Raw genomic sequence first — 11,614 nt, forward strand, 5'->3', positions numbered from 1 at the left:
TAAAACATTGTATTTAAAAAAAAAAATGCTTTTAATGTTTCTTTTTGATACATATATTCACCAATAATAATTTTTACAGACCCCAAACCTCTGAACAGTAGTGTTTATATAAAAAAAATTAACTGCTATGCCTAAAAAGAGTTACCCTCTCTAGTAAGGTCATCAAGTTCCTCTGCATGGTCTCCATCTCCTTCAATAACTTCCTGGGCTGCAATGGTGTCTTCTTCATCTTCCGCTGAAGAGAAGAATATAATAACATAAGTTGTATATTTCCATTCAAATCAGTACGATTCCAAAGTTAAGTGTCTATCTATATAAAACTCTACTAACCATCTTCTTCATTGGCACTGAATTCTTTGTCTTCCTCTTCAACTGTAGAAGATGAAGTATCTGAGGCTTCTTCTTCTGATTCAACGTCCTGTGCAATTAAAAATAAGTCATATTTAAATATGTTAGAACTGAAAAAATAAATAAATAAAATACCATACTGAAACAAGCTGATATGAACAGTAGGGCTGCAACAAAAACGATTATTTTGATAATCGATTAATCTAATGATTATCGTCGATTATTTCACTGGTTAATCAGTAGACTTTGATTATTCAGCTTTTGCAACTAGTTAAAATATTAAGTTACACATTCTAACATAAATAAAGGTCACTTCAGCTTTAGAAAAGCATATTACGTAATTACAATTATTATACAATTAATTGGTAACACTTTACAATAAGGTTCATTAGTTAACAAACTAAGAATGAACTATACTTCTACAGCATTTGTTAATCTAAGTTAATGTTAATTTCAGCATTTACTAATGTATTATTAAAATCACAAGTTGTGTTTTTTAACATTGGTAAATGCACTGTGAACTAACATGAACAAACAATGAACAACTGTATTTTTGTTAACCAACATTAACAAAGATTAATAGTTAAATGTAATTAATGCATTGTTCATTGTTAATTAATACATTAATGTTAACAAATTATACCTTATTGTAAAGTGTTACCAATTCATTATACAAATAGATGTACAAAATGAGATGACAGACATAGACACTCTCTCACCATTTAATTAGCTATGTGAAAAAGTAACAATGACATCTTGCACATTCTGCCTAACATCTCCTTTTGTAAGTCATACAACGTTAGATAAGAAACAAAATAAAGGTAAGTGATAAGACGCTTTGGATAAACTATTTTATTCACAACATAATGTCTTAAAATACCTTATAGGGTTATGATAACCAAAAGAGTCCTGAGCTAAATCAAGCTTTGGTCTCTGTAAACCAAACTATCACTTTAAAGAAATATTTTTTTTTCCCACTAATAAAAATATTTTATCATTAGCTAGCTCCACACTGGAGAGATGCTTCATAACAGAAAATCAAGTTGTAATTCTAACTGAAAGCGACACTGACTCTGGTTTTTCATGTTTAATACTGTAAAGCTGCTTGAATTAAGGCTATCTATTGCATAAAGTACTATATAAATAAACATGATGCATTTTTAACTGCTGCTTTCACACTGCTGTAGGGATGCAGCGATTAACCGGTTTCACGATTAACCGCGCTTTAAAACGTCACGGTTAATTAATTGTAAAGGTTCCGCTAAACCGAGTGTTTCTGTTGCACGGAACGGAACTGTTGCAGATTGCGCAAAACGAAAACAAAGTTACACTAGCGGTGCACCAGCTTAAAATGACGTGCTTATCAGAGACACCCAGGCTACTACACGCATTAGATTAGTGACAGAAGGACTAAACAGCGACGCTTTATTTCCACCAGCGAAATGCCTGTCGATAGTGTGGGACCATTTTCGGTACACCAAGAATGACCAGGGTGTCATTTAAATATTGCCGTAAAAAAACTGCTGCTAAAGAGCGAATGCACAAGGGATCATGCACGGCTAGCTGTACATTGAACGATTTTAATGCACAATGTGAAGGCAAGAACCACCTGACGCGAAGCTACGGCTCGTTAGCTCAGCATTCTGCCCGCTTCAGATCAGAATGAGATGAAATAGTGCGGTAAGATCACATTTATTTGATTGAATTAATTATAATATTTAGCTACTTGAATTAATTATTCGATTGAGAGAGAGAGAGAGAGAGAGAGAGAGAGGTGACAGTTGCCTGTGTGAATTAGCCTACCTGCGTCTGTGTCTCTCCAGTAGGCTATTTAATCTAATTTATTAAAAAAAGTCGCTGGGCAGCGTTCAAGAAGTTTGTCCTCCTGAATGTTTGTATGCGTGCGCAGCGCGATCTCCGATCTCACAAACCAAAACAATAGACATGATTTTTTCAGGCCACATGTAAAATCATATGAATTATTATGAAGATTATTAAAATGAATACGTATGGATGACAGTTGATTACAATAATATTTCAGTTTATTTCCATCATTAGTAAGTTTCTCCTGTGAGATAAATAAAGTTAATATTAGTCGTATATTAATAATACTTAATTAACTTTGTTATTGTAGTATTATTCACAAGTAAAAAAAAATAATAAAATAAAAATTTTCACCATGTTTCCAAATTCTCTACCCCAGGTTCAAAAGAAATGTAAATAATGTAGCCTACAAACTGAAAACATTAAATACTTTTGTGATCTGTTTCCATTTCTTATTTTCAAAAGAGAAATACTGTCATGGATGTTTTCAGAGCAGCAGTCACCTTTTTTCATTCTAATGGGAGAGATGGACTTTTGTTTGTCTTTTGTTTATTATTATTTTGTGCTGTATTGTTGGTTACTGTGTTATCTCTGTTTCAAAAGCTAGCAATAAATAACACTTTAACATCTAAAGAGTGTTCATGTGATTTTATACATTAGTAATGTTGGGAAGTTAATAAATGCATAATAATCGTCATAATCGTAAAACCGTGATTATTCCTCAGACAACAATCGTACCAGCAAAATCTATAATCGTTGCATCCCTACACTGCTGTCAGTTTTTGTTGTGTTTATTTCTTTACTGAGAGGAAAGCGCGCAATATATATTTACATATTCATCCAAACGCCGCTCGAGTTCGGACGCATTTTCTCTGAAGCGCGGTGTCTGTCTTCTCTTGGATTGCATCCAGGAGATCTGAATTACAGTCTTGCGCTACAGCGCCACACTGATCAAACCGCAGTATTGCAGGCTCTTACATTAGGTCATATGAGATCAAACGATTACTCGACAACAAAAATATTTGTCGACAATTTTTTACTGTCGACGTTGTCGATAATGTCGACTAATCGTTGCAGCCCTAATGAACAGTGATGGACCACATTAATTGGATAGTCCAGACAGTAACATAATGGCTGTGTAAAACCAACTGTTTTGTAGTTGATCCTGGAAGATTGCTGTACCTGGGGGAGAGTTAAAGTACTGAGCAGCTGGTCTAGAGGCAGAGTGCCCTCCTCCCTTAGTAACTCTATCTCTCGTCTCTGTGTCTCTGCATCATTCCCCTCTTGCTGCTCCTCTACTTCTATGGTCTCTTCATCATCTTCCTCCTCACAAGGTGGCTCAAAGTCTCTATCTGCAGCAGAAAAGGGAAAGTGAACACAAAGTGAAAACAAGAACTTCCTGAATCGTGTTCAAAAATATATCAAACCCTATTGCCACAGAAACACTCACAAGAGTGGAATATTTGATTCACTAATTTTATTACAGCATCTGCATGTGTACAAAATAGCCCCATAGTATTTGGACACTTAAGTAACACTTTAAAAAAAATCTATGAATACTATTACGTTAGACATTAAACCAAAAAGAACACAAGCTTAATATAAGGAAAAACACATTTGCTAGGTTCTGAATTTAACATTCAAATTAGGAATGCATTTGGACTCTATCTAGTCCCTGTGGTGAACTGAATTCATCCACTAAACAAATTTAATATAGCATAATTTATAAGCAGATCCCACTTGGTTTGATATTTTGTTATAGGCTATTTATCAATGGCATTCATATATTGTCTTGTGTAAGTGTTCAAATACTTTCTGGGGCGTTTGCTCATTCACTTCCAAGATTCTTGATCTGAACAACAACAGTAAAAAAGTCAGTCCTCACCATCCTCATCAACAGCATTTAGCTGTGATTGTTTGGAGACAGCTGCAGTGTCGGAACTGTGTACAGGAGCAGCCTGCAGGGACTGACTTAACATGTCTGAGTAACGCTCCGTCTGACCCACAATGAAATCAAGCTGGAGATCTAGAGCCTTCTTCCGCTTCTCTTCCAGTCTGGACTGTTGTTTATACTGGACCACCTGTGTACAGCAATGGGTGGGAAAGAGTTTAAAGTGTGAATCATGGATAGTTTTTGGTGTAATAGAGATTTCATCCAAAAAAAAAAAAAAAAAAAAGTCATGAAAGTCACCTTCTCAACACTGCTCCAGAAGGCACGGACCTCCTTGGCAATAGAAGAAGCAACTCTTCTCAGTTTGGCCTGCTCCTCACGTTTCGCTCTCTCTTCCTTCTGTCTCAGCTCCTCATGGTGGCGCATCACCATTCTGACTACCTGAAAATTAGTTCAGATTGGAGAGATGCTCTATTAACCCAAAATCATTTAAAAAAAATAAAAATACAAACAGCATGTTTCAAATAGGACAGCATGAATGTAATGCTTACCTTTCGTGCCACTCCTCTTTTCCATCTCCTCTCTTGTGCAAAATCTGCAGAAAGCCACTGCATTTCCTCACAGAGGTAATCCCAATGCACTTTGGGCCGAACTGGTTCGGTTATTCGAGACAGACGTTTTAGGGACCAGAAACCTTCACGTTTTAGTGCAAGGGTACGATGTTCTATTTCTGCTTCCTGTTTAAAGTATTACAAAAAACAAGAATAACCATCCACTTACAACCATTAAATCACACTATTTCTGAGAGTAAAAGTTAATTGTGTCCTTCTCTTACATGTTTTGCCAGTTCTGCCATGTCTGTATGCTTTGGCGTGGATTTCGGGGTGGTTGTTTGCTCTGACTGAGAAGAGCCACCAGAACCCTGGGAGGAAGTGGAGGGCATGTTTTTGCCATGAGAGTTGCGTACAGGTGAGGCCCTGCCTGTGTGAGAACGCATCCAGTCACCCGATGAGGGAGATGGAGATGGACATGGAACGGGGGAGGTGGAAGGGGTAGAGCCTGCTGTAACCTTGCCTGCAATCCACTGGCAAACCTTGGGAAAGACAAATAAAACAGCGCATCTGACTGTGTGACTGCACAATATTATTCAGCATGGAGTACAAAGGAGAGATAGAGTGCCCAAGAAGAGATAAAAGAGCTTCATAAAAACAGCCTGGTCTACAAGGACATCTTGGTGAGCAAACATCTTATAACCTCTCTCCTAATTTCTAAATAATACATGCTACTCTGAATGATAAAACAGTTTTATACACTCAGCTCTATTTTCCTGTCAGTTTATACTTGGAAAAAAAATATTTTTAAGCTAGTGAGTTGAAGCAGTGATAGACCGATATATATTCCAGGTCAATAAAGAAGCCATTTTGAGATTTTTGGCATCGACCAAAAACCATGCTAGCTTGGACGCAACTTTTACATTCCCCCTTTTGTGAATTTAAATATTGGGCAAAATAAGTGTTCACTTTAATGCCCGCATATTTGTTCAAAATAAATTTTCTTTGCCTACATACCAGGAGTTTATTGCATACCCCACTTTCTAAATTGGCCACTGCAAAACCCATATCGGTCAACCACTAGTTGGAAGAAGCAGGATCATCGCATCAGCTTGCAATGATCAGATCTGAAGAATGCCTGACACCTCTTACCTTCAATAACAAGCCTTGTTTGTCTGTCCTGCTCTGCCCACGCTGGAAAACACACATGGCTCAATATACAGCCAAGAAGTGCACTAGCATCAGATCCTGGCTTTGAAACTGCTATGGATAGTGTACACAGGCTCAAAAACATCTAAATTATAAATACACTTTTGCTGACTACCTCTGATGCTTTCATCATGACTATTATCAATTACAACAAATTACATATGAAATCACTGCTTTAGCATGGCTGAAGTCATAATAGGCGAGTTAATAGTTTAGTCGCTTTTACCTTGTTCACTGCTGGACTGGGCATAGCATTGTTGTCCTCATTCTGGACATCCATAGAGCTGTCAACCTCTGCATCGCTGCTCTCTTCTATAGAAGCATCAAGTGGCTCCAGGATGGAGTTCTGAGCATCTTGCGTTGTTGACAAAAGTTCATCCGGTAACTGCTGCTGCTGCTCCAACTCCAGTTCACCCCCCAAAGTCACTGAATCCTGGCATGGTGTACCACCCGAAGAACGTTTACACTGATTCCCATCTGGGACAACACTGGATACAGTACCCCACACATCTTCAGCAGGAGGAGGAAGGCGGCTTTTTGAGTTATGGAGTTGAACTGAAGTTGATAGAGAAGTGCTAGCAGAGGATTCATTTTGAAGCAACTTGCCAGAACTGTTTGATTCATTTAAGTTTCCTTTCACAGAGCTGTTCTGTGAAAGTACATTAGAAGTGGAAACAGTCCGAGAGGACTGAGAGAGAGTGTTTGAGATAGAGCGGTCAGCAGGTAACATAGCATCCTCCTTTATGATGGAGGATGCAGCTGATTCAGTTTTAGCAAGGCACTCTGCAGCTTTATTTAATCCATCACTGGGTGATCCACCCGGGACAGGTGAGTTCTGCTTGGTTGAGATCCTAGCAGACAGGGAAGAATGTTGCTTAAGGGCAGGGCTGTCACCCTTCTTTAGGATCAGTAGCTTTGGATCAATCGTCCCACAAGACAATGAAATTAATGACACACCTGGTGTGTTTTCCACCACAACAGATTCTTGCTGCACTTGCACAGACTCAAGTGTGACGTCCATCACTGTGGACGTTAACCCTGTCAATGTGTTTGCAAGATCAGTGTGAGTTGAATCATCATTTTGCTTGACAATTATAGACTCTTCTTTTTGCGTAGAGGCCATGGTAAGTAACTCTTCTGTGGGTTTGAGTACATCAGGATGAGATGAGGTCCGATTCCCTAGATTACTCTGGGCTTGCGAGTCTTGCATGAATGTTTCCATTGGTTCCTCCTCTTCTTTGTCAGTTAACAGCAGCTTAACATCACTGTGAAGGGCAGATGATGTAAAGCAGGGCACAGTGCATTCATATACAGCAACAGTTGACTGGGATTCAGGGCACTGCACAAGAGACTCCTCACTGACCTCCATCTCTGCATGCTCAGACTGCCCGTCTATCTCACTTACAACCAGCCAGGTATCCTCCATATCTGGCTGCATTAAAATACCTACATCGATCAAATCTTTCACCTCAACAGCATTGAGAGCCTCTGCACTCACTTCCTGCCTCTCTTCCACATTCACGATATCTGGAGTATCATTCAGGCATATCTGAATCTGTGAGAGTTTATGATCAGCTGGAATGGACTCTTGTACATGTTGGACCATACAGTCAGAAAGATTTGGCTGATCTGATTCTAGCCCCTCTAAAGTCACACAGTTCCCTGTGTGTGCAAGCAGCACGCTCCCATCCTGTTGGTGATTTGAGGACATGGATATTTCTATTCGATTGGCACTGTCATTCTGCTTCAAAATCACATCAGAAGAACCGCAAACCATGACTTGAGACCTTTCATTCACAATGGGGACCTGTACATTGTCAGTGCATGTCCCTTGCCCAAACAGCTTTGGTTCATCAACAGAAATGTTGCGAAATACTTCTTTAGCAGCCACATTAAAACACAGATCTCCATCTACAGGGACTTTCTCGTTTCCTTGCCCCTCCCTTGCACTAGTCCCCTTACCCAAATGAAACATTTTGGGGGTTTCACTTAAACTAACAAACTGAGAGCTTAGCCCTTGCACAGACTGTGTATTTTCAGGCAGGGTGGGCAGGCCAGGTGTTTTTGTCCATGGTGTAGCCTTTTGTGTTTTACTGCAGTCCTCTGGGGGATAACAGCTGCCCTTATCGGAGTCATTTGGCATGCTATTTCCACTGTCGGGGGTAATGTGCTCCCCTCCTTGTTTTGATGTTGAATATCCTGAGCAAAGGGAATTTCCACTATTACCTTGTTTTGTTCCCAAGGTTTGTCTAATTGGACTAACTGCACCTTCTTTGTCTGTTTTAGGCAGATCTTGCGTTGCAACTTCCATAGCCGCCTTAGAGTCAAGTTTACAATCCTGCTTCGCTGAATTGGTCGTACTTTGTTTTTGTGGGACGCCAAACGCAGATGATGTGGCAGTCTGATTTGTCTGAAAAAGGGGAGTTGTTTGGGGCTGCTCCATGTCTTTGTCTGTTGTCTTAACTGCACTTGAGACTGCTGGGATGACTTCTGTTTTTGGGACAAAGGGGCTTTCTCCAGGTGTGTGCTTTCCAGACATGTTCTTGTAGTCCAATTTGATTGTCTCTGGAGGCAAGGGTCCCTTTTCTGTCTCAACAGGGGCAGAGACACCCCCTGCATCTCCAGGGTGTTGGCTCCAATCTTGGCAGTGGCCTGTGCTGGATCCTTCCGCCATATCGGTCTCCCTGTATGCAAGACTTGTTTGCTCTGTGTTACACCCGTAAAGCAAATCCTGTTTTTGCGTAACGCTATCCGTCCCACTCTCAAAAAGTCTGTCTGAGGGAGTCCGACCCTCCAATGTGTCTGTAAGTTTTTGTGTGTCTTCAGCAGTAGCCGACACCAGTCCCCTTTGGACAGATGATATCTCCTCGGATTCCTCGGTGCTGCTGTTTCTTTGAACGTGAGCGATGGTCTGTTCTTTACATGCAGCCTTTGAGTCTCCTTTCTGCTGCGATGCAGTGGCGACGTCAAGCAATGATGGTGGTAGAGTGGCAGCTGCGACTGGCTGCAGGGCATGCTGGGGTGGCCCGGCCACATTCTGCGCAGCCGCGGAGGTGCCACCCAGCACAGCCACTGCCGGACAGGTGCACTGCTGCACCGCCTCTTCCCCAGACTGTCCTGCTTTAGAACCGGCACTGCTACACACTAAACCTGAAAGAATAGAAGGGAGATACGGCATGACTAACCCTTTACAAAATGCACAAATTCATGACACACATATGTTGAGATAAACATATAAACAAAAAGATCTGCTGACATTTTTTCATTTTCTGTGCTGAATTTCAAGAGAATTTTTTCAGGAAGTATTTAAACAACTGAACTGATACAACAGCACTTTCACTGGCACCTGAAAGCATTACAGAATTAGCCAAGCTACTTAAAAATTGGACAAGCAAGGGGTGGAAGATTTAAAGATTTTATGCTTGACAAACATTCCAATTCAGCAGAAATTGTCGAACTGTACTACAGCTGCAGATTATGAGTAGGTCTACATATAACTTAAAAGGAAGTAACTAAATAAATACCTGTATGTGATGAAGCACCAGCTCCTTCCGTGATTTCCACTTCCAGGATGCTGAGATCAAGGGTACTGCTGCATCTGAGGGTCTAAAGATAAACAATTGGAGTGAATTTCATGAATTTGATCATCTATTTGTAAAATCAAACCTAAAATCCTGAAGAAACAGCAAGCGCATGATCCGACATGAAAGAAAAAAACTGTTTTCTTAAAATGCAAAGTATAGATGAATAAACTGCAGCAGGACTATGTAATTTCCTCAAAACCCATCTGCTCCACAGAGTTGGTGGTTAAAATGTAAGAGCAGCCTAACAATTCAGAGCAAACACGGGTAAAAAGAGCGTTTCTCATTGACTTAATCTACAAAGTTACGGACAAAACTCTCGTTTAGCAATATAAGAATTCATAAGAATGTACAGCTATTATTAATTCCTTCAAACAGCCGGCTTCTATACTACAGCAATATATAGAGCATATACTAAAGGAAATAAGGTATTGTCATTTTTAACTGCACACAACTTTTAAAACACACACATACACACTTGTCACTTTAACATCAACTGTTAAAAATACAAATGTTGTTGTATACCCGGGCAAACAGTCTCATTCAGTACAATAGTACGGGTGCTTCACGTTCGGCTAGCATTTAGCGACGAGTTGCCACTGATTCGTTGGTTATTCTCATACGACTGCTTATACACTTAAGAAGATATGATAGCGGTTAACGTTTAATACCGAATAAGGATAACAAATGTAGCCGGCAGTTCTGAATGCATGAGGCGGGTGAACACACATGGGCCTTTAGCAGGCTAGCAAAGCTAATTCACAGACGTTACAATGGAGCCGACACGATAACGTTTCATTTTTGTTGTTGGCGTTTAAATGACAGGGAGCTACAGTCCTAAACTGTTTTGTGTAATAATACGTGAGAGGGCGTTTGTTATTATATTATCTTCTGACTCAGACAAGCACATTGAGATATATATATATATTTATATATATATAAATACACACACCGTCTCGAGCTCTCACGCGCGCACTGAACACACTGCTCGGGCAAAGAGCGCGCGTGCTCACATCGGCTTCCATGAGAAGTTATGCAATGCTCAAGAACAAACTATGATTCATTATAATCCATATCGAGGGGTTTTAAAGACTTGTCACTAAACATAAACGTATTACTGGTCATTTTCTTATACACCCATTACTGGAACGACCTCTTGACGTCACCGCGCGGGGTCACGCGAAGCCGATTCGCAATCTCTGGAGTCGAATCTTTTCAAAATGAAAGTATACGAAACAGTTGTTCTTTCATATAAAATTATAAACTTTGTAAAATTGACAAGACACATGTAGTGTATTTTAGTACTAATGTATGCTATTTATATTTGGGCTCCAATTGCCTTGACATTATAAATTAGGGCCAAGGCTACTTAAAATTACAATAAACAAACTTATTATGTGCCTACATATAGCTTTATTAGAGGAGTTTTAAAGCATGTAATATGCAAAGAGGAGATTTCAGGCACTACTGGATGACAAAGAATCACTGAATCGGTTCCTAAACCGGTTTTTGGTTCGAAAGAACTGATACACAAAAATGAGTTGGACTTTCCATCACTACATTCAACAATTCTACAGTCTGTTATTTTGTACTATATTCTAGATTAGCAAAATCGTCAGGATTTTAGTAATACGTTGGTTTATTTGAAATGTTATATGAAAATCCACTCAATAAGGACACATTAAACACACTTGCAGATAAAGTAACGCACAAAATCATAGGCTGACTTGGTTGTTGTTGCACTTGCAGTGACAGACGACGGTTTCGTTTTCAGCTCGCTGTCTCAAAAGTGTGCAGTACTAAGAAATCGGAACCCATCAGATTTGCTAAGGTTTTTGGTGCAGTTGCATTAAAAGTAGATAACGTACATGAATGCGCTGTTGATCCAATCGAGTCAGCTCAAAAAGGCCGTACTGTTCAAAACGTTACAAAACCGACGAATACTTTTAGCACCCGATTGCTTGAAAGTCAACTTGTCCCGCCATGTCCCAATCCCCCCCAGTGACCCCTTTTCCCTCCTCCTCCTCCTCCTCCTCCCCCTCCCATCACTTCCTCCCCAGCACCCCCCTCCTCTCACCACCGCCATCTTAAGTTCCCACCTACCTGAAATTTCCGAGCACTTTTCTTTTACTAAATTCTCGCTGAAGGAGTCGCCATCCGCTTCAAATCGTACTCAATCCGTGTTGAGACTATTCCAAACTGTCTCTCGG

The 11,614-nt window shown here is 40.0% G+C and overlaps 1 protein-coding gene across 1 annotated transcript in view; it reads right to left on the bottom strand.

Moving 5' to 3' along the window:
- The window catches only part of srcap (Snf2-related CREBBP activator protein), a 44,213-nt gene extending 34,217 nt beyond the window's left edge, over window positions 1-9,996 (bottom strand). The window contains exons 1-11 of the mRNA XM_058794542.1: window positions 9,930-9,996; window positions 9,348-9,429; window positions 6,050-8,973; window positions 5,767-5,808; window positions 4,899-5,156; window positions 4,615-4,800; window positions 4,364-4,504; window positions 4,058-4,253; window positions 3,355-3,524; window positions 331-418; window positions 146-235 (exon numbers count right to left, since the gene is read on the bottom strand). Of these exons, the coding sequence (XP_058650525.1) occupies window positions 146-235; window positions 331-418; window positions 3,355-3,524; window positions 4,058-4,253; window positions 4,364-4,504; window positions 4,615-4,800; window positions 4,899-5,156; window positions 5,767-5,808; window positions 6,050-8,973; window positions 9,348-9,429; window positions 9,930-9,947 (4,195 nt within the window). The 5' untranslated portion in view covers window positions 9,948-9,996. The remainder of the gene's footprint in view (window positions 1-145; window positions 236-330; window positions 419-3,354; window positions 3,525-4,057; window positions 4,254-4,363; window positions 4,505-4,614; window positions 4,801-4,898; window positions 5,157-5,766; window positions 5,809-6,049; window positions 8,974-9,347; window positions 9,430-9,929) is intronic.
- Between the last annotated feature and the right edge of the window lie 1,618 nt (window positions 9,997-11,614).

The sequence above is a fragment of the Onychostoma macrolepis genome, chromosome 12, assembly GCF_012432095.1.
Source record: "Onychostoma macrolepis isolate SWU-2019 chromosome 12, ASM1243209v1, whole genome shotgun sequence".
Lineage (NCBI taxonomy): Eukaryota > Metazoa > Chordata > Actinopteri > Cypriniformes > Cyprinidae > Onychostoma > Onychostoma macrolepis.